The sequence below is a fragment of the Phalangium opilio genome, unplaced genomic scaffold, assembly GCF_054372755.1.
Source record: "Phalangium opilio isolate 3A_F unplaced genomic scaffold, DU_Popi_V2 ptg000082l_1, whole genome shotgun sequence".
Lineage (NCBI taxonomy): Eukaryota > Metazoa > Arthropoda > Arachnida > Opiliones > Phalangiidae > Phalangium > Phalangium opilio.
In genome coordinates, this window is record NW_028324189.1 from 3,442,907 (window position 1) to 3,466,225 (window position 23,319).

General features: G+C 33.6%; 2 protein-coding genes and 1 long non-coding RNA gene across 6 annotated transcripts in view; 2 read left to right on the forward strand and 1 right to left on the reverse strand.

The window, feature by feature from the left end:
* Cad88C (cadherin 88C) overlaps positions 1-21,743 on the reverse strand; it is a 34,424-nt gene extending 12,681 nt beyond the window's left edge. For 2 of the 4 annotated variants that reach the window (XM_089847710.1, XM_089847707.1), the window contains exons 1-2: positions 18,320-18,644; positions 1,750-1,994 (exon numbers count right to left, since the gene is read on the reverse strand). In XM_089847710.1, the coding sequence (XP_089703836.1) occupies positions 1,750-1,858 (109 nt within the window). In that variant the 5' untranslated portion in view covers positions 1,859-1,994; positions 18,320-18,644. The other 2 variants (XM_089847709.1, XM_089847708.1) reach the window with 2 other exon arrangements.
* Positions 20,141-21,805, forward strand: LOC149650993 (uncharacterized). The gene is made up of 3 exons (XR_016371017.1): positions 20,141-20,238; positions 21,565-21,647; positions 21,714-21,805. It is a non-coding gene; the product is annotated as an uncharacterized LOC149650993 (long non-coding RNA).
* Positions 21,806-21,824: 19 nt separating this feature from the next.
* Positions 21,825-22,685, forward strand: LOC149650994 (transmembrane protein 70 homolog, mitochondrial). Its single transcript, XM_089847719.1, has 2 exons — positions 21,825-22,022; positions 22,110-22,685. The coding sequence occupies exons 1-2, from the start codon at positions 21,861-21,863 to the stop codon at positions 22,638-22,640; spliced, it is 693 nt and encodes a 230-aa protein (XP_089703845.1). The 5' UTR covers positions 21,825-21,860; the 3' UTR covers positions 22,641-22,685.
* Positions 22,686-23,319: the final 634 nt, after the last annotated feature.

Genomic DNA, 23,319 nt, shown 5'->3' on the forward strand with positions numbered 1-23,319 from the left:
TTATATGGAATTATTTATTTAAAAGTTTTGATTTTTGAAAGAATTTGATTTCGTATAAACGTTACACTTGACTAATTCCGTACTTGATAGGCTACTTCCTATTTGTATTTCGATGAACGGAAACTGTTATTTTATAAAGGGAAACACGTGTGAATAAATGACAACTGGTTTTGGGAAAGAAATTTTAGAGGAAGTTAAAAGAAATATGTAATAAATTGGCTTCTTTCTCATGACCTTCCTGGGATTTTCTTAAAACTTAAAGATAAGTTATTAAATTAGGCAATCAATCAATCAATCAATCAATCATGCTGGATGATTTTGTAACGTAATTAACTCTGTCAGTTATGTTAAGTATTGGGAGTTAAGTGTTTAACTTCAAATGGGATTTGGAATAAACTAGTTATCAAGCTATTCAATAATGATTTTCTTTTTCTTTCGTGTTCAATATTAAAAAAATAGGTTAAGATCAAGGATTTCTGAATGGATGTGCAGATCTTTCAATAGATTGTAGTCTATTGCTTATTTTAAATAAAATAAAATTAATTTAGAAAATTAAAGAAATTTACGGAGATAAACCACGTGTAATTAGAGTTAAATAATAATTTATTTAAAACATCCAAATTAAAAATGAGACGTTTCGAGCCGCGGCTCGTCGTTCAGTCTGGTGAACCATAGTGAGTTTCACATTAATAAGCTATACACTAAAAAACTAAAAAACAATATATCTAAACCCGTGTATAATAATAGTTATGTTTGACCTTTTTAAAATAAAATTAATTTTAATATTTATTCAAAGTTAAATTTACGTGGACTAAAGAATGAATGGTTCTGGCACGAGCTGAACTTGTTACTTTAGTGTAGGTGTTATATAATAAGAAAGAAAAGCATAAGAAATGAAAGATTTAAAGAAAATATTAGAACCAGCGAGAGAGGGAGTGTCAAGTTTAAAAACGCGGTAAAAAGTAATTTTAGTTCAACGTCCGATTCTCAACATGAACAGAATCTCTCAGAAAAGGTGACCTTCCCAAAAATAAAAAATAAAAAATAAAATAAACGTATTTTGGGAAAATCCCACGGAAGAGTTTAACACCCATTATGTAGTTACAGAAAAAGTAATGTTTCAGGAACTGAAAAACGCCTAGGCCTAATTTCTTTTTTTTTTAAATTATTAAATAAAAACTATATTTTCTTTCAAGGGTAGATTAAAGACAATAATAACTTCGACCGATAATTGAATAATTTCTTTAAACTTCTAATGATGTTACAGATGAATAAATATATATCAGATATTTTTGTAATGTTTTAAAAATATTAAAAGTTAACAAATTGATTTGTATACGCAAGACTGAATTAAATTTGCATAAAAATTAATAATTTCAAAATATTTATCCTTTAAGAATTTTTGGAGATTAAATCGGATGTTAATTACTGAAAATATTTGGAGTAATTTTGATTACGCTCTACGCATACGTAATTAGAAAGTATTTCAAATCAATAGTGTTTTGTTATTATTTTCGACTCAAATGAAGGCAATAAAACATTTGTATCATAAGTTTATAAGATATGGTCCATAAGTATGATACTTCATTTACTTTGTAATGCTAGAGACTTACTGAGAGCGAAAACGACGCGAGAATTGAGTACACTCGGTTTTGCAGTCCATTCTCCTATTTAGTCTCAGTAACCAGGGACAAACTTATGGAACATATCTTATAAGCTTATGATGAAGCCAATAAACAATGTATTTACCTGTGGCCCATAATAGGAACAGTTGACTGAGGACGAACCATATTTTAACCCTGGTTGTCGCCGTAGTTATTGACGTAAGCAGTTTGACCTGGTTGACCTTTTGCAGCATGCTCGAGCATGGCACCAGCGCCAAGCCAAACCCTCCCAATCCAGTAGGGTTTTATCACAATTTTTCAAAGTTATATCATGTCTATACCGGCGTTACTTCAAAATTGGTTGCGCGTAGGTGTTTTTCACGATGAGTTCTGTAACGAAAACGAATGCACAAAATACGATTAAACTTATTTCTAGGTAGTGGCAAACAGTTAAAGCTATACGTAAGCGATTTGTTGAATATAAGAGCAGGTGGAAAATGGAATTCTGTTTTCGTTTTGATCAAATTATTCGCCCCCCTACACGAATTAGATATATTGACACGATTTTCGCAGGTGACTCATTCCGAATAAGTTTATAGATTCAAAATAGCGAGAGTTTCATAAGAGATATTAAATTTAACCATTTAGAAATATTAAAATAGACGCGTTTTAAACACCGTTACTAATCTGCTAATTTTGAGATTAATAAATTTTTAGTTCCTAAGAAAGTCCCCTAGCGTAATTTCAATTTGAAGAGGCGCAAAGAATAATACAGCGTTAACTATACTACTAATAATAAATGGATGAATAGTAGCAGAAGTATATAATATTTCTCTTCGAGGGAAGTGTGCAGCACAAAGCGGGCCGGGTAATTGTAACATAATTCTTCCCAACATAATTTTACATTTGGAGCAAGGTCACTCATCTTGATGAGCAGAGAACAAACAAAAAATGTGAGCCTGGGAAGAATCATGTTACATAACTTAATTAAGTATTAAGAGGATACAGAGTGTTATCCTTCTTCTAAAATCCCCTTCTGATAGTATACGAGATAATTCACGCCCCTAACGTGTTATCTTACCATTCCGCTGACCAAATTCTTATCTAATGATATCCTGTTCAATGACCATAGCATATTTCAATAAATAAAACTTCTAAACAACAAAAAAATATTCATATTTTGGCTACTTGACTATAACCTAAATAATAACGAAGAGGAAAATGCGGGTGTATATTTACAAAGTATACTTTACAATATAATATATATTACACTATATTTCTTAGATTGATTAAGGAAAACAATACACGAAATTAATTGGATTTGGCAAATATAATACGGCAATTTAATTTAGGTCGATTTTGCATTGTTTCGGTAATGAACTTGCTTACGTTGATTGAGAATTAATTTATGTAAATCCACCCGCATAAATTATATAGGCCAATAATAAAGAGTGACTAGGTTATGGGAATTGAACGGGTAATTTCAAGTCGTTTTAGGTTACCAGTATTTTGACCTATCCTTTTAGGCAAGACTTCCCAGTCTTTTGAAAAGACGAGATCAAAATCCCATGACCAAAACCAAATACATTTTATTTTTTTTGTCTCTCTTATTTTATCACTTCACCAAATTGTCCATAAAAGTGTTGGAAATCGGGTCATTGAAAGTGTTAATGCACGACCTAATCGTTGTGACAAATATTTCCTTTTCTTTGTGTAAAGATTGAGAAAATTCATGGGCAAAATATTACACACTAAGAAAGAAATATTCTAAAATTACGATGGGAAGATTGTACGTTATTTTTCAGGGATAGCCAGGCCTATATCTAGAATATGTTGATTATCTAGGAAAAAATGGGTAAAATTTTTGTTTTTGGTGGTGACAATTTGGGGTATGCTTTTTTGAATTTTAAGATGTATCTTTTTTTTCCTTAAACACTTAAATTGTACTTAGTTTTGAATATATTTCAAGGTTTTTCACTTTTGTTTGAAAATTTTACGTTGAGGGTCTAACATATATGTAAATATATATCTCTTCGTTAGATTAGGTTAAGTTTATTGAGGAAGCGAATTTGCAAGGACAGTTGCGGTTATAAGAAAAATATCTTTGACTTGAAAATTAAAGGTCTGCAACGCAATAGAGGTCTAAGGAATTTTTGTACTAAATATTAGTAAAATCGGTTGAAACGCGAAATCAACGTTATTCCATAAATAAGGGTTTTTACATATATAGCCGCCATTTTCCAAGATGGCGGCGGATTGAAAAAATCTTTCTTGTGGCGTCCCTTCTACTTAAGAATAACGTCCCTGCAAAATTTCAGCCTTGTATGTAAAGCGGTTTGGGCACGGCGTTGATTATTAGTCAAGATAAACTAATATGAATAATGGATTAAAAAAATGTCAAGCCGTACAGCCTAACCTAAAAATAGTATAACCTACTAAAAGATTCGACTAAATAATCTCAATGTTTCAATACATAAATCGGAAGAAAAAGATTGTTATTGTCAAAGATGCGGGTATACCAATTTTGACCCAAATATTTCAAGCGTCAACCCTGCTACCAGAATTAAGTATAAGCGGGTTAACAATCAGGGCAAGGATGTCCAAAAATCTACCTCTGCATTACATAATTTATTACTTTTATAGTATTTAAAACCTATGGGGAATGAAAACTTTAATTCGGATGTTTGAAGGGGGGAAGTTAACGGATGTCAGTTGAGTTACCGGAAATGGCTCTTGGACACTCTTTTTCCCCAAAATGTTAACGCGGGGGAGTGCAATCACAACTCGCAAGCGATATGTCAGTGAAAAAAAAGGGCTCCTTATTGTGAATGACCATTCGCTCGGAAAGCCGATTGTCCCCCTGCGACCCATTTTATGTCCATTGTCCGAATGCTACCAGTGAGTTCGAGATGGAAAGGTGTACACGCTGTACACGAAAGAGGGGAGTATCTATGGGCTATGTAATCGAAAAACACCTGGTGTTACCGTCGCGTATGATGACTAAGTCAATCCAGACTCGAATATTTTATATTTTATATCGTGTCCGAAATATTTCAAATATTTTTTTAATTGGCCTATTTTTTTAAAATGCATTATTAAAATTATTAAACATTTTCCTATTTTTTTCCTGCATAAACGAAATGATACAAAGAAAATAATAATTATTTCTTATACTGTACATTTTGTTTTAAATTAATAAATTAATTATTTTTCTATAGAAATATAATATCAATTCAACCAGACTGGATAATCAAATTAGTTCGACAACACAAAAGCAAAACCTTTCTTAGTAGAAAAATGGAAAATTGTCTTTTAAAAGACAAAAATTCAAAACAATTTCTTTATTTTTATGGATTCTACTAAACCTATTCATCCTTATCCTTTTTGGTCAGGTATTTTTTTTAACTTTGGGAATATGGGAACCGCTCAATTTATTTGGCAAGGTTCAATGGCTTCTACCAATATCTTAAATATTTGAAAGAAATGACAATTTTTTTTATAAATATATAATTCAAATTCGAAATTTAAAAAAAAAAAAAACGGATACCGAAACTTAATATAAATATAATTGGAAAAAAGGTAACGGAACCTGTCTTTAAATCTTCGTCGTAAATTCAGTTTTTTTGCTAATTAATTTTATGCTTAATTAAACTTCCTTAGAAACTCCCCCATTAAAATTGAAGTAACACTTGATATTATGAAAAGCAAATTTATTTTTTTTAAAAAAAATTCTAATTGGATAATTGTTCACGATTTCTCTTTCGGATTCCCAATTTTTTATTTTAATTTTTTAAATGGTTATAATTTCCGGGAATTTTTTTATAAAGGAGTATAAACAATGTTTTCAAAGTACCTGGCACGTATGGTAATTTTCCCACGATCTAATTTGAATATTTTAAAGTAAATTTAGACTTAAATGAACACTTCTTTCGTTCAACAAAAAAGAAAATATTTAAGTTTCCACGATACCGGTTTAATAATAATTCGAAATAGAAACTAAATTTAAATTTAACTTACCAATAAAAATAAAAATAAACAAAAACATCTCGTTACATTCAGTAACTACACAAATGCACACGAACTGTAAACGCATTGTCTTCCACTAAATTAAACTCTCTAACCATCTAGTAAAAGTTAAACATTCTGCGCTACATCGTAAATGAAATAGATAATAAATATATGTGCAGTATGACACAAGCAAACTCTATTATATTACATTATATAATTGAAAAAAATCAAAAAATCCAAGGTCTCATCGTGCTCGGAAAGACATAAGTTTGCAAACAAAGATTCAAGGTTCATTTCTAAATTGGCAAAAGTTTTTTTTTCTTTTTCAAAATAACGTGTAATTCAATTGAAACCAATTTGAATATTTTTTTTTTTGGTGTTTTCCCTATTCGTAATAAAAGTTATCAAGCGTTGAGAATAAGCTTATGCTATGATCGTGGAATTTTATGTAGTATACAATGATGTACTTCAAAATGACGAAATTTATTATTATAATTCGGTTTTTGGAATAATAGAGCGTATTTTGAGCAAAGAATGGACAGGAAAGTGGTTTAAGTATTATTCATTGTCCCTGTTCAAACATTTTTAATTGAAATTCGTAGAAATTTCGAAACTCCACCCGTGTTTTGAAATAGGATATGATGATAGTTATTAACGAAGGTAAATGTTCAGCGAAGGTTAGTATGACAAATTAAGATGTATTGGATGAACATAGAGCTATGAATAAAATTATTTCTAATTTACTAGAAACATTTGGTACTGCCAAAGGCGGTACTGTGACACGCCTACACCGACAACAACAGGGCGGGTCAAACTAAGAGCCTCCTCATCTAAGATGTACATCATACGATGTGGCTAAAAATAGTTTAATGTCCAGGCCTGGAAAAGCAGTTTTTCTTATTATTAGGCCTAATAGGAACTCTTCATATAACATTTCAATTAAGCCCCTAATTTAAGTTAACATCTATAACATAGACATGAATATTACTGTTATTACACACCTAAAGTATGCACGAAAAAAATCACCTTTAAACAATAGGAAACAAATAAAAGGTTGAGTTCAAACCTTATCCAACCAACACTGTATGGTAATTATCAACATTACGAACAGCCCAACCAGTAACCAGGAAAACCCTAAACGACCCGAGAGGTTTCAATCATCATTATATACCATCATCTACGAGTGAGTGTACCCCCGCAAAACGTTTAAATCATTGGTTTATGGAAAGTTGAACGAACACTAGTGACCACTTTTACTCTCAGCGTCGTGTCGTGTCGGTCATCTACAAAAAAAAGAAGTCTGGCAACCGGAAGCTGACTACATCCGACCCGACGTTTACGAGGGTGGATTGTTAACTCTTCTACGCGTATTTTAGGGGTTGGTGACAGTTTTTAAATACATCATTTGACCGAGCGTGACCATGGACCATGTAGAATCGTGAATGATTCAGTGAAACCAAACCACAGTTGCTACAAAATAAGATGGGCTTAAACGAATCGTGAGTTTGTTTCTCACTTAACCGAATAATTGGAATCGATTATAAACCGTGAAGATGCTTTATGGTTCACGGTCAAGTGAGGTGATCCATTATGGTTTTTGAGATGTTTATTTGATTGAATAGGGGGGGGGGGGTTGTCATAATTATTTCTACTGTCTTTAAATTCCTCTTGGGTTACGTAACTGTTGAGCCACAACTATATTTAATATCGCTGGATGGTTGGAGGTCTTTGACTATCAACAAGGTTGGATTAACTAATAGACCATTTCGATGTAACACGGGGTAAAACACCGCCTTCCATCTCGCTTTTTAGCGCCTGCGCAGTCATTTTGTATCATGAGAGTGCGCAGAGATGTGTGTCCCGATAGTTACTGAGGGTTGACTACCCCCCCCCCCCTATTTTTAGGTCTATTTGGGGTCTTGGGGTTATACATATCCTTGAGGTTCACAGCTAGACCCTTAATCCAGGCCTGCCTATAAAACAATCAAGGTTTTTAAGGTAGTTCTTTCGAAATGGGAAACCGAATATAAAATTTATAACTTTTAAAATTTATCAAACAAGTTAGTAGAAATTCTAGAATTAAATGCTTAAATCTATTAAGGTGTATTTAAAGATCCCTTTTTTAGTTATACACATCAAAACACGGAAATAATTAGGCCTAGAAACAAAATGCTGCTTCAAAACAAAAGTCCTTCGTCGGAGGAAACTTTAAATTAAACTTAATATAACATAACCGCTTTACTTTCCCAAGAAACCAGCGAAAAAATAAAATACTAAAAACTAAAACCGGTGTAATTTTATATTCTAGATGTATCCTAAACTAAACTCACTCATCTCATCACGGAACTTCATTGTTTTCAAGTGAGGTTGATGCTTATCAAGCGAGGGCGAAATTCCAAATTCTCCACGATAACTTAGCGTACAAGAAAATATGAAAAACGTTTTAGGATATATAACTTTAAAAAGAAAGATGGCTTTGTACCCATAGAGAACTTCCCTAAAAGATCACGTTTTACCGGGGAGAGAGAGAGAGAACGTATTTTAAATTAAGGGGATATAACTTATACTATTGTGGTTTTTCTTTTGGTATATTTTTATTAGTTACCTAAATTTGTTACTATGTTCAAGAAAATTAACACAGAAATTTATATAGTACATCGTATGAACCGCTTTCAATTATATATAAATGTTTATTTTGATGAGAAAAAAACATACTAAAGGTTTTTTATTTTCATTTATGGCTGCCATTTTACAATATGGCGCCGGAATTTAAAATAATTTCTTACTATGTACTTGCACTATTAAGGAGAAATACCCTCGCAAAATTTCAGCATCATGGGTAAAGTAGTTTATGGTGACTGATGACAGTCAGTCGGGACTATATGGATTTCTTTCCATGGGTCTCTGCTTCTTACCTTTAAATTATAATTATTTTTTTTCTATAACAGAGGCCCTGATAATTACAGGGGCGACAGTGTATTGATTAATAAACTGTCTATAACTATAACGTCGCTCCCGTAATTCTCATTCCCTATTCAGCACGACTTTTTTTGAAGGAATAAAGAATTACAGCAGTCAGCCCAAAAAAATATGTACAAGACAAACAGAAGGGTGCGTTGTCTTTTAGGGTCTCACGAAATGTCGACGTGAACTATGCTTATAAGAGACTTGAGATTGTTTTCTAGGAAAGAAAACAATTCTTTTAGTCCGGTATATTAAGAAGTCTTTGTTGTACGAAAACATATTTTCGGGTTTTTCATCTATACCGCCCAAACATTTACCGAAACTCTTCGTTTTAATTGCTAAATTGGGATGGGGACCTTTTATACGTTGGTTTTTTAGTTTATTTCGTCAACACCCAAAATGTCCTGATTTATCAGTGTTAGGATTATTTTTGCTAGCGTAATTTGCATATTAAATTGTAGGGTTGGACTGTGTTTTTATACCGAGAGATGATGTAAGTTTATGATTCAGTCGGATTTATTTAAAATTTAATTGCCATTCTGAGTTTTTATGACATGAATACTAAATATGTTTATTTTTTAGAATATGTAAAAGGTACAGGGGTTAAGATTTAGGCGTAATTTAAATTATTTTTAATCCAATTGAGTTATGTGGTAGAATAAAGGCTAAAATGATACTTTTACTGTTTAAAATTCGCTGCTGAATATTTGTATAAAATTAGAAAAACCACACATAATTATTTATAGAAAAAAATAGCTACAATTTCTATAATTAAAACTATATATAAAATCGCAGACAATTTATCAAACATAAATCAAAATCGCAGAAAGACTCCTCTAAATGGTAAAAAAGAAAAAAAAAGCGCAACAAATCTTACATCACGTACGCCAACACCCTGAGAAATAACCAATTAAAGGATAACAACGGTTTAAATTACATCCCCACAATAGTTCCTTATCAAAAGCCTTTCATACCAACTGATTTATGAAAAGATATAATTCAAAGAAGTTAAACTGCATTCAGCGAATAAAAGACTCTATTAAAGCAATTTAAGAAAAGAAAATTCACGATCACCCCCTCGCACCGCGTGAATTCCGCAAAACTTAATTCGAGCCACAGCTAGGATGTATATACATACCTAGAAATATAGGAAATCAGACTTAGGCTTTAGAGTCAGTTGGCGTATAAAACCATAAAGTAATTCGTATACATGTAGCAAAAGATTTATGATAAGTAGCTAGCCAAGAAATTGGTGAACCGTGAAGTTTCAAGACCAGCGTTTTTACTATCAATTTAAATTGGTTGCGCTATCAATGGTAAATCCCAGGTATTGCTATGAAATAGTAATTAAATAGTGGGTAGGTTTGAATGCAGTGTATTTTTAAGTTGATACTCTTATACAGGCAGCTGGGTTTTCCAAAAGTTGCTCACAGCTCAAGTGAACGAACCACCACGTATTACTTTACTTATTCGAGAAAATATGGGTCTTAAATATTTTCAAGATTAATTTTTCTTTGAACTTTTCTTTGGAAGGAGAGTTGTTTAAAATCTCGTCACGTACATCAAAGAAGCCCTTCAATTTTTTTTATAATAAATTTTCATTTTTCTTTTATAAATTGAATAATTATATTGATTGTTAGATTGAGGGAAATTGTTATGGAATATTAATTTATATTAAATTAATAAGGTAACGTTACATGATGGAATCTCTCTTGTGGACAGTAATTGAAGGTGTGCGGACAGGTGTTGGTAGTCATTTAAGAATTCATGCAAATCAACCGCTATTTACAACAGATACTGAAATACTTGTAGTATTTATGCCGAAAAGTTCTATTACAATCAACCCTGAAGCCAGTTAAAGTTAAGAAACGAGAGAGGAAATTTCTCTAACCCTTTAGACACTATATTCAGGGTTGAAGAGTACATGAGAGAGAGAGAGTGAGTGAGTTTAGGTAATTATCAAATTGAAAGCTGACAATTCGTTCCACACCTCAACATCCTAAATCCATAAAATTTCATAACTAAATCCAGCCCCATCATTTAAAATATAAAACATAGGATGAGACCATTTGCCACGCAGTTAGACTACAAAAGAAAGGTTCAAGTTAGTTCAAGCCTAGGTTCATCGTTCATAATATCGCGTTTTTATACCCAAAGACAAAACCATCATTTTCATTCGAATATTTTTTTTTTCATTTTTAAATAAACCAAATATTATATGACTTGGTTGGTATATAAGCTAGTGTAGGTACCGGGCTTCCAGCGTTTCGAATCGGGTTAACCACTTAAATAGCTTGGCCACCGTGACGAGTATATGGGTGAAAACCAACGAATCGAGCCCAAGTCTATCCCGTTTTAACAGGGGCCAGAAATAACCAACGCTCCCTGGCTAAATTTTAATAGCAGACGGAAACCCTCACGTGAGGACGGGGCGGATACGCTCGAGTGACGTCGGAAAATGGAGTATAGATGATCAGCTTTGTCTAAAAATGATCCAGCTACTTGAAGCCAGCGTTTTTCCCACGGCTTTTGGGGCTGTACGCAAAAGACGCGTCCTCACCTACAATACCAAGGAACCCTCTGAGCTGCTCCTTTACACCAGGACTTGAAAAGAAACCGCTCACCAAAAACTGGTCCTCTTCCTAAAATGCTTTTTTCTAGATATTCATTTTCAACCCATTGATTTTTTAAAAAGAAGTGATTGTGATTGCGATTTCGAATTCCTGATGAGTCGATGCTCGTATAGGGTATGTCACAGACTCGCAGTACGTGGGTTCCCGACTTGAGAAAAAAATTTCCCATGATCTTTTAAACCCATTGAACACGTTACAGTGGCTGGTCATGAAAATTAAGTCGTCATTCTTTTGTGTTATCAAAATGAGAATCATCATTCGAAATTGGCGTGATCCCAAAATTCTTCAATGATGAGAACTTTTGCAATTTTCAATTGTGAAAGAATGGACTTTCTTGAGTATTTGGGTAGGTCAAGAGTATTTCTTACGTATGGACATGGTCAAGCTTTAAAAAGATAGAAAAACTACCTATATTTCAGCCACTTTGAGCCGTGAAACTGAACTGGTAAATCGTTCTGACCCAACGACCTTAATCTGGTCTTAATTTCTTAAACGTTTCCACCTAGCTCTGAAGGGTCAAATTTCCTATATTTCTCAATACCTTTTTATTTATTTTTTTCAAATCAAAGACGGTATTGTTTAACTTGCAAGCCTTTCTCCACCCATACCATACAACCTACATACATTAGTATAAAATAAACCTAACATTAAAAAATTAAATTTCCCAATACACATTTTAAAACCAAACCAAACCGAAAACCTTTCAAAAGAAAAATATGTGAAAAGAAATTTCCAAGAACAATCGATACATTCTCAAACAATGAACAACAACTCGGTACATTTAAAGCAATACAGAGAACGATATTATAAATTAAACAAAATGAATTTTGAAGGACCCCCAAGGTAAGACACGTTTTTCACGACGTTAGGACATTAAACTCCCGAGAAAGTTTGAAAAGCGGAGAAAAAATATACTTTTTTACAATCTATACAGTATAACGTATAAAGGAGCTGTTAAACGTTCTATTGTGGACACGAAGGTTTAAGATACGCATTCCTGTAAAACCAACCACCTACGCAAAATATCATACGAACATTAATGACCGCAGCCCCCCACATATCACGGACGGAGTAAAACGTCCATCTAATATAAGATCTAGTGGGTTCTTCAACCTCGCTTTTATACCTTCGTGTATAAATAAAAATCGCATTAAATTCCTGCGCCCATAACGCACACGAAATTTTCTCCATGAAAATGAAACTGTAACTTAGTATTCAAAGTGTGTTAGCTTAGGTTAGGGTTAGGTTTGATTAAGCTTAGGTTAGGGTTAGGTTTTGCTAACGATAGGTTTAGATTTGATCGGGCATTTGGGCTTACGTTAGGTTTAGGTTTAATTACGCTTAGGTTAGGATAGGGGTAGGGGTAGCTTAGGTTAGGGTTAGGTTTAGCTTACGGTAGGCTTAGGTTTGATTGGCCTTTTGGGCTTACGATAGGTTAAGGTTTGATTAGGCTTAAGTTTAGGTTTGGTTAGCCTTGGGTTTTATTGGGCTTAGGTTAGGTTCGACTTATAGTGGGCTGGGTGGGTTTAACGTTACCGTCTTCCAGCCTAAAGAACGAATTGCATCCTCTTATCAAACGTAAACAGTAAAAATTCATGAAGAAATTCAATACGCTCATATAAACCTTATGGCACGACCTGTAAGATGAAAGAAAGGAGAGTATTGTGCACGGTGAGTTTCGAATAACTGCACCCTTATATATATTATAGCTCAGAAGTTACCCTCGAAATTTGCCCCCAAGAGGTCGGCTAATTTTCTAAACTCTCCATGACAAAGGCTCATTTTATGGGGTTGGCCACGCTTGACCGGTCAATCACTCTGTAAGGCATATATAGTCGGCCACACGACGGCCTTAAGTTGAAAACGAAAATGATATACTATATACTTTTTTATATATACAAGTTATACGTAGAATGTATGGTGAAGGAGTTTTCTTGTTAAATTTGAAACGGAAACCTTTCCACGTTTTGATACGCCCTGTTGGTTTTTTGGTCGTAAAACTCTTCAATATTTAAATGAGCTACCGCACGGATAGATAGCTATAAGTATACTATAACGATTTTGGTTTATACTTGAATAATTTCTCTCTTTGTATTTCCTTCTGAGAGATGTTAAACGTTAATGTGTTTTTTTTTCATATATGTTAACTCAACAGTGTTTCATATATTTGATTTTCTTAAAGACGATTTAGAAGATGTTCAATAGTCCAAATCGATAAATATTAATAAAATATTCAGAATATTAAAGTTAGATTCTGAATTAATCTTTAGAAAAATAATGTCACCGATAACATGTCTGCCAGAAATGTCATCAATAACATGTCTGCTATAAACGTCACCGATATAACATATCTGACATAAACGTCACCAATATGAAAAATCTGATATAAATGCCAACTAAAAGCCAAAAAATGTAGAAGCGACAGTGGGAATATTTACTCTACCATCATGAAAGTGGGAGGTGTTTATATAAAATCTCTTTTGTTCTATAAAAAGCACCCTCTCATTTCCAAAGAAAAACCAACCGCAATAATGGAGCAATATATCAAACACAGATTACTTCAATTAAAAACCAGCTTAATCACCAATTAACTTCTTTAAATCGGGACTTAAATTGCTACTATAATTCCGTTCTTCATCAGCACTCGACAATAATTAGGGCTATCAAAACGGTAACCGGAGGCAAAGACTAATTACAATCGTTATGATCAACCATTTTGCGACAACACAAACTTGCACGTAACCCTTACGAAAACCAACCATAAATCGTAAAAGTAACGTGGGAAGGGTTCCATTATTCTTTGAAAGTGCACCTCATTAGAAGAAATACTTAAAAATGACTACCGAAACATAAACGGGCAAACACTCATTAATTTCATTAACTTTGAGGAAACAATAAGAGAATTAAATATATACCGTTCTACTATATAACCCGTCCACGTGCCCTTTGACACCGGTTTTGGGTTTTTAACATAATATAAAACTGGTACTGTAATATACCGTTAGATTCGCGATTATATCATAAGTTTATAAGATATGTTTTCCATAAGTATGACACTTCCTGTACTTCGTAATGCTTACTCAGAGACTTACAGAGACTCGAGCTAGTTCGAGAACGACGTAAGCGAGAATTGAAGTCCTACACTCGGTTGGTTAATTTTGCATGCAGGACTTCCATGTAGATCCTATTTAGTCTGAACTTACTAAGCCTTTGACAGCGCCTCACCAGACGTACTCGCTTTACCTTGAATCTATGACGTACCTGCGTTACTTCATGACAAGCTCCAGTTTCTAAGTTACCAGTGACAAACTTAAGGTATGAACATATCGTATGAACTTATGATTATTTATATAAAGAAATCACAAACTAGTTATATTATATTATTATGATATCCTGTATAAAAATATGATAAAACTAGAACTAGTGGTCGTGGGTGCATGCATGCGTTGCTTACTTTAAACTTGATATAAATCTTAACTTTTAAAGAAGATGAATTTCCCGTCCTACATATATTATAAATTTATAATGCCATAGTAGAAAACCTTGTAATAAATACGGGTCCAGTTGATTACGTTAAATTACCCATTGTTGAAATACGAAGTTTGACCGCTGTATCTTTTTTTCTCATCGAGAAAGAAAAAACTTCTGATATGAAACGCGGGGGTGTTGATGGGATTTTGCGATAACTTGAGGTGTTTATACGCGATCTTTGTTTAAAAATTGGGGTACCTGTTATTCTGGTTAATTATAAATTGCATTGTGACCCTGGGATTATCGTTCGTTCTTGATTATTGGTTTTTTTGGGATTTCCCTAATGATGTTTATGTACAACTATATTTATAATGAGAATGTAACGCTAGTTGGTAAAGGGAAGATGTAGGCCTACAAATAATAACACTTTCTTTTACCAATAAGTTCAGTCTGTAATTGAAGGGAAGCGATGCATTTCACAAAAGGTGACATTCCCTTTAAGCAAATGCATCGGATTATATACAATGTATCCCTGTCGATGAGAAGAATCAAGAGTAAGTTGAAGGGTTAAAAAAAACCACTCAAAATATTTATAAGGCGTGTCAAAGGTCAGAGGTTGTACACTACTATTGTTTTTGAATTTAAGCAAATGCTTGGGATTTTATACAAAGTATCCCTCAAATATGTAAAGAAGATTTTCAAGAGTGAGTTGAAGGGTAATAAAAAACTATAGATATATAAGGGGTGTCAAAGGTTAGAGGTCATAGACTTCCATTGTTTTCTAAGAAAATTGCTTATTTTCTCAAGACATAATTAATGACTTCATCTTTTCGATCAAACTCAATATTAAGTATTCTGATATTCTAAAATATTTCTTCCTATAAGGTCAGAACCAAAAAAACAAGTCTGAAAACTGTCACCCACGTGACCCATTACCTCATATTTTTACAGTAAAAAATACTTGGAATGAGGAAATCTATGAGACAAAATGTCATCTGTATGAAAAAAAATTTATATATATCGGAGATAATGTCAAACTAGTAATATTACACTTGAACGACATTTCTGAATTATAAAATAACTTATAAATGGGGGGAAATGAAACGTATCTTTTCTAAATCGAGTCTTATCAAGCGGGCCGATATAAAACGTTGGCGTAATACCGTTCATCAAAGACCTATAATTAAGACACCCTAGAACGCGAACAAACCACCCTGAGGCACCCCGTGAAGAATCATTAATTGCATATTCGGTGATTTGTATGAAGAAAAATAAAGCATCCTTATCCCACTGACTATGGTCGGTTTTAATATGCCACCCAACTTATTAATGATCTAAGTCATCTTGTCTTCCGGATTTTTATTCTTAATTAATCGAAAATTGTGAACTTTTTTATTTCTTAATGATTAACTCGCATACGTACGATCTTCTTTTTGGTTATAATTATTGGAAATAATTGGTTATCATAAAGTCGAAAGACTTTCACTAATTATGCTCCTAATATTATAATAACGATATATTAATCAATCGATATGGTAACGAACGATAATATAAAATATTGATGTTATTAAATGTAGGGGTGAGATATAACTGAGGTACTTCAAAGAGGCCGATATTTGTGATGATACTATTAAAAGATCATTAGGTGACGATACAACTAAGATATCGATCATTATGTGACGATAAAACTAAAATTTCGATCATTATGTGACGATACAACTAAGAGATCGATCATTATGTGACGATACATCTAAGATTTCGATCATTAAGTGACGATACAACAAAAATTTAGATTATTATGTGACGATAAAACTAAAATTTCGATCATTATATGACGATACAACTAAAATTTCGATCATTATGTGACGATACCAATAAAATTTCGATCATTATGTGACGATACAACTAAAATGTCGATCATTAAGTGACGATACAACTGAGATTTCGATCATTAAGTGACGATACAACTGAGATTTCGATCATTAAGTGACGATACAACTAAAATTTCGATCATTATGTGACGATATTACTAAGGGATCGATCTCCGATAATGATACAACTAAACATAGATATTTTAGGTAACGACACAAGTTACATTACTAAAATTCAAAATCTAAACTATATACTTCGACATATTAAATCAAAAATAAATTTTATACCAAATTTTGGAATCACGATTCGAGTGTCAGTAAAAACATGGCGTGTCTTGTTACCCACGGATAAACCTTTCTAACTAAATAGTAACCATTGTAACTTGAACATACATTTCAGTAAAGTGACCAACCACTATTTACACAGTTAGTCGTGTGAACCCCAAAATTCGTGACTTCACCGCCGAGAACACGGCGGAACTTTCGAGTGTTTCCATTGACCGGACGAACCCTCTAAAACATACTTTGCAGAGAGAGAGAGAGAGAGGCACACCTGCCACCAAAAAAGGGTGTTTTTGCCATTTTCTGATAAGTTACGGATCTTGCAGGGAGGAGAACAGAACAGAACCGGAGATGGTCTCACCAGCCAGCTAAGCCTATTTAGAATTCAACCCCCTATATAGGTCTATTCCGGCAAATCATACTACAGTCTACAGATACGGTATGGCTCACCGGCCATATTCTCCCAACAAACCAAATTGCTTTAAGCAACAAGTTAACTTGTTACCTTTAACCAAGGGTATTGGTAGCCTACGATATAATAGACAACACTTTGAAGTTAACCGTGATAGAACGCCTACCACTCTAGAAACTACAATAAAGGTAGATGGCCTCCGGGGCTTCGTAGTAAACTGCCAGAGGCATTAGCGGGAGACTTTCTGCTCCTTATTATCCAATACTCGTATATACGTTTTTTATAGCGGGAGCCATGGTAGTTGTCACGCGATTTGAACGTTATTTAGTCTAATCTCAATGTTACTGGGAAAATCATTAAATTGGTCTACTTTTCTTATCTTTAATAATATACTGGTGGCAAGATATTTACGCAATAAGCTATAATAATAAAATTGAAATATAGCATTAAAATTAACTAAATACAACGGTGTGAATATTTAGAGAAAGTTTTAAAAGGGTGGTATGGTAAACTGTCAAGTTACTTATCAATGCTTATCAGTCACTGCGAGGGGGTAATCATTCGCATATTCCATGTACACCGATTAAAAATTATTTTCAAAACTAATAACAATTAAACAGAAGCCCATAACTTAAAGTTATTAAAAATTATACATAGAAGTCAAGTTTATCATTTCATTCTTTATGCTTCTCTAATGCTAAAATCGGAATGGCAAGCGCCTAAAAGTGTGCTTCCCATTGAACACGAGTGTACTGCAGTTGGAACACTTTTACAGGGGCACAATGCTTTTCTATGTAACTTCTGTGACATTTTGTCACAAGGGACACCGTTTTCAAGTTATGATTGAATAGTTTTACGGATGATCGCTTAAAATTAACATGAGAAACTGAAAAACAATGATTTCTAGTTTTATTAAGGGGTTATCCGTAAAACACTCAATTAAATCTTAACTCGAAAACGGTGACCCGAACATTTATTTCTAATACACACCCTGTATATTTCGGTAAAGGGTATGGCAAATATTTGGGAAGGTTTTAATATAATTTCATATTACTAAAGTGTAAAGAAACATACCGTAATATCACTGAAATATCCAAGCTCTTTTAAAAAATGTGAATTTGATTATCCTACATCACGGAACCACTTTTCAAACATGATGGATTTAAATCTTCCAGTTTTAAAGTTAACAAACACAAACGCTCTAGTATTTCTTTTCTTTCTACAAAGTCAACACCGATTTATAGGTCAAATTAAGACCTGTTAACTTTGAATTTAAGGAATAACGCGCTTTGGAAAAACAGCGTGCGCACGCTTCGTATGAAAATACAGGTATAAAATTTCGCGGGCCAGTTCTACCTATCCAAACCGTACGCTAAGTCTAAGTCTAAGCGTCTGCTATAAATTTCCGTCTCGCCTATTTTTAGGGAAAAAAAATTTCATGTTTCATGTATAAGGGAGGAAGTCGATATATACTACGACACCTGGCGTTCGCTACCCGATCTAGTTCCGGCTGAGCGAGTACCGGACCCTGTTCATCTCCCCTCGAAGCTACATTGAGCCCCTTTAAAATATTCTTATTTTATACGTATTAATTTACAGTTTATGATGTTATCTAAGGAAATCTAACGTGAGACGAACTATGGTGGATTTCATTATAAGAGGTTATTATGGAAGAAACAGGGGACGTATGTGTAAATTTCAGTGGGAATGGAGAACTTTAGAGGTGGGATGAGTTATCGTGAGAAATATTTCAGTCGAGCATGCACACTTTATACCTTATACTCTACCATTTTCGTTTGGTAATTATTATTCGTTTAATGTACGCTGGTTAAAATATAGTTTAAGTTACGAATGTTTCAATGATTTCAAATATAAGCCAAGTATAACATTATAAGAAATAAAAGTTTCCACATATTACGGGCTAACTTACTAGTTAAAAATAATTAAATTTCTTCGTTAATCCCTTAATTAACCTCAGCTACCAAATATCTTAAACGTAAAAACAAAATTTCACCTACCAGAAGGAGTTGAGCTTAGAGTGTTATCCATAAAACCATGCAATATATCTTAAACACTTTCGCGCCAATTGTCATCAAGACCGGACCGGGGAGACTCGACTGACAGCAAACGCTCACGAAATGGGGTGAAAAGAAACTGAAGGGTTCCTTTACTTTGTATCATGGAAAACTGTATTGAAATAAATTTTATGAGAAATAATTTGCTGTGACCCAAATCTTAAAGTTACTACCACCTACACCTCTTCTAGAAAGAAACGGGTCTTCATTTTCAAACCTGACAATATCTTTGTTTGAAGCTAAAAGCTATTAAAGGGGTGCTAAAACATCTTCTTGGACTAACCAGAAGAGATCAACTAAGCTACAAGAACTTGTTCTAATTAAGACTATAGTTCACTAATGCGATAGTTCTTAGCAACCTAAAAACTAATCAAAACATGAGAATTCCTAGTGTCGCTTCTAGGTTTTCCATGACGTGAAAAGCTACTTCATTCCACCTTTAATAAATACATAATTTAAAGTAATGTCTGAAACTAGTGAAAATATAACGGGATATCTCTTTCAGAATATAATTTAAGCTAAGACAAACGTTAAAATTTGTAGCTATAACAATTGAGAACTTCATAAGTCGGCATAAATAGTTATTTTCGCACTTTTAGGTAAGCATTTGTTTTTCCTGTTGAATAGATAAGGCACGATTTTCTCTGGATCCTGTTTTGGGGTATTATTATTATTCCCTATTTGACCTTTGACCCGACCTCGTATCTTTTCGCGCCACCCCTAGATGCTAGTTCAACTAGGAGATCGAGCGTGCAAGGGTCTATTTAAAAGTTAAAGCTTACGAAGCGCATCTCCTTGACGTATCTGGTTCCCATGAGGGGTTTGGTGTGTACGACTTGAGTGTATCAAAATTTCTAAACTCATGAATTTTCTTTTTTCTCTAAAAGTACTTTCCAAACGCGGATATATATTTTTAAGGTGCGTTATATTTTTATAACAAGCTGAATGTTAGTTTGCGAGATGAAAATCATCATCTTGACCCGTTTTATTGCGAAAGGAGCTTAAATTAAACTCGACTCCCTTGCAATGTTGGGATCTATTATAGAATACCAGCACCACCTATTACCTTTTGAGTCCAGGCCTGATACTCTCCTGCACCCAAAAAATAAGTGACGGAAGTGACTAAAAAATTTAAAAAAAGTGACTAAAAAGTGACTTAAATAAAAACATTTTAAGGTTGAAAAACTGCCCTACTGGGGTCCTAACATATGTAGAACGTAACACTTGATCTGATTCACTTTGTATTTATACTAGGGGTGTGCGAATAGCACATTTTGGGTATCAAACCGGTTACCGAATACCAAAAACGTTTCCTTATCAAATACCGAATCGAATAGTTTATTCCAAATCAAATACCGAATAGTTAGGCCTATAAGATTAATCGCGACTAGTTAAGTCTAGTATTCGCGAATAGTTAACCCTAATACTCGTGAATATTAGGCTTGACTATTTGCAATTAATCGGTTAGTAACCCTAATATTCGCAAGGAGAAAAATATTTTGAAGCTCCTAAATTTCAAAGTACCTATCCTAATTGGTGGCCAAGTGTATCTGAAAATTTCCTAGTCACTTGCTGGTAGTTTTTGATGGGAGACAAATAAAATTGGGACAGGAGCGAGATCTCTACGGCTCCCAGAAAACAATTTGGTTTAGTTAAGTACACTTCCAACTAAACAAAAACTTAAGTCTAAGGAAAGGAACTGTGCCTTTTTTGTGTTTAGAACTTTAGACGATTGAAATATACTAAGTTGTTAGCAAAGATTTAGAATTCAAATATCAAAATACTGAAAATTTCAAAAAAAAGTGACAAATAGTGACTAATTTCAGAAAAAAAGTGACTTTAGTGACTAATTTCAGAAAAAGTGACTTTTAGTGACTGAATTTAAAAAAAGTGACTTTTAGTGACAAAAGTGACTCAGTATCAGGCCTGCTTTTCATATCGCCTACTAGGGTCAGAGGCATAGCTATGCTAAGCTATGCTAAGCTAAGCTAAGCGAAGCTATGCCTTTACTCTATTTTTGTATCTTTAAGAGTACGTAAAAATTACATTACAACATTTTCTTACGCAAAAAAGAAGCCAGATTGTATAAAGGTGTATTTTTGGGTAGACAATGGCAGAACCCTTCACACTAACCGCTAAGCTAAGGATGAACTCTATTAGGTTATCTTAAATGAAATTCAACATACGATGTATTTGCTCTTATATTTGCACTTTAATGAAGTAAACAGTACTTACACCTTCCAGAAGTAGACCAGTTGATTCCGAATGCGTTGGAATGAGGATATTCAGAAGAGGGGATGGCTTTCATCCTATTGTTTATTAAGAAAGTATGCTAACTTTCATAAGAATCCAATTACCGCTTGAAAGCCCGCCTGTTTCTACTTGTTTTAAAGTGGCGGGTGATAAGTTGAACTGAGCTGAACCGAATTGTATTAAGCAAAATGTTGAAAAGTCCAACTGTCCAAAAAGCCAATAATAACGAATGCGAATGGTCGTCTGCTTATTACCGGTGCCTTTGAGATTGGAGTCCATTTCCCAAAATGAGTGTGTTTAATATTGGTTTTAAATGCCGTTTCCTGATATCAAAACCATTTTTAAGGCAATGTAAGGAATTCGGGCTAACTGCAAATAAGAATTTACGTCTTTACAGTCAGGTTAAAGCTTGGGGCCTTCCAAAGAAAGTTGTTTGCAGGGAGCATGAGGTTTGTAAAGTTAAGCCTTGGTTAAATGGTTTTCACTTTTTCATTGAATCACGATAAAAATATTTCATATGGATTTATTTTGAATAGAATTTGGTGACAATTGCAAAGAGAAATAGTTCCGAAAATACTGCAACTAATAAAGTTACAATATACAAGGGACTTCTAGCCAGACAAATCAAATTAGTTAAAGCTTTTTCTCTTTCAACAAGTGTCATTGGACTTGCTATACAACCAGTAGTTTTGTCAAAAATGTGGGCTAGTAACATTATTGCAACAATATCCATTGGAGCTCTTTCTAGCTTTTTCATAGTTGGTACACCACTTCTACTAAATTGGATAGCTAAACGTTATGTCTTGAAAGTAGACATGAATCCTGATTCAAGGGAATTTAGTGCTACAGTCTTAACCTTTCTAAATCGTGAGAAGGTCATTGACTTTAAAGCATCTGATGTTGTTGTTCCTGAGATACCGGCACCTTTAGCAACTTTTAATGTGAAGGGGAAACCTCTTTTTGTTGATTCAAGACATTTTACTGACATTTCAGCGTATAAACATATTATGGGCTATGACAAACCTATAGATTTTCATTTACACAAAAAGAAAAGTGAAAATGTATAGAGAAATGAACCATTATTGTATTTAAAAATAAATTAGTTGAATATTTATTGGAAAGATCATTTAAACTTTTTTCACATTACTCTATTAGAGTAGTGGCACTCCATGTTAACTACCCATAGAGCTTAATACAGTCAAACGCAAGTAGGTGCCATTACTCTATTGCCAATCTAGAAAATAAGCAGACGACGTGAAGCCGAGAGCGAGGTGAGAGTGAGACTGTGAGCTTGAGTGGTTTTAGTACCAAGTTTTAAGTGGTAAAATGTCAATTATAAAAGTAAAACAACTATTTAACCCATGTTTATTACGAGCTACTGGTTTAGGGAATATTTCAAGATATAAAATAGCGCCTAAGGCTGCTACTATACTATGTTATAAGGTGGACCAAGGCCTAATTGTACGTAAATAGTAAACAACAGCCGACTCGATCACGCTTTGTCTTAGCCCGCTATAGAAGCCCATGCATAACACGGAGAAACACGGTTTTTTGGCCCTAATTTTGAATATACAGGTTTAAATCTCTTGAAATTTTATTAAAATAAGTAAAATAAGGTTTGTTATTATGTGCAAAGTTTCAGAGGTTTCTGTTTTATAGTTTCTTTGTAAAAAATTAAAACTTAATGTAGCCATAGTTAAAGGACTGGGTCTTCAAACAGTTCAAATGTGTTTTCTCCTGTGACAC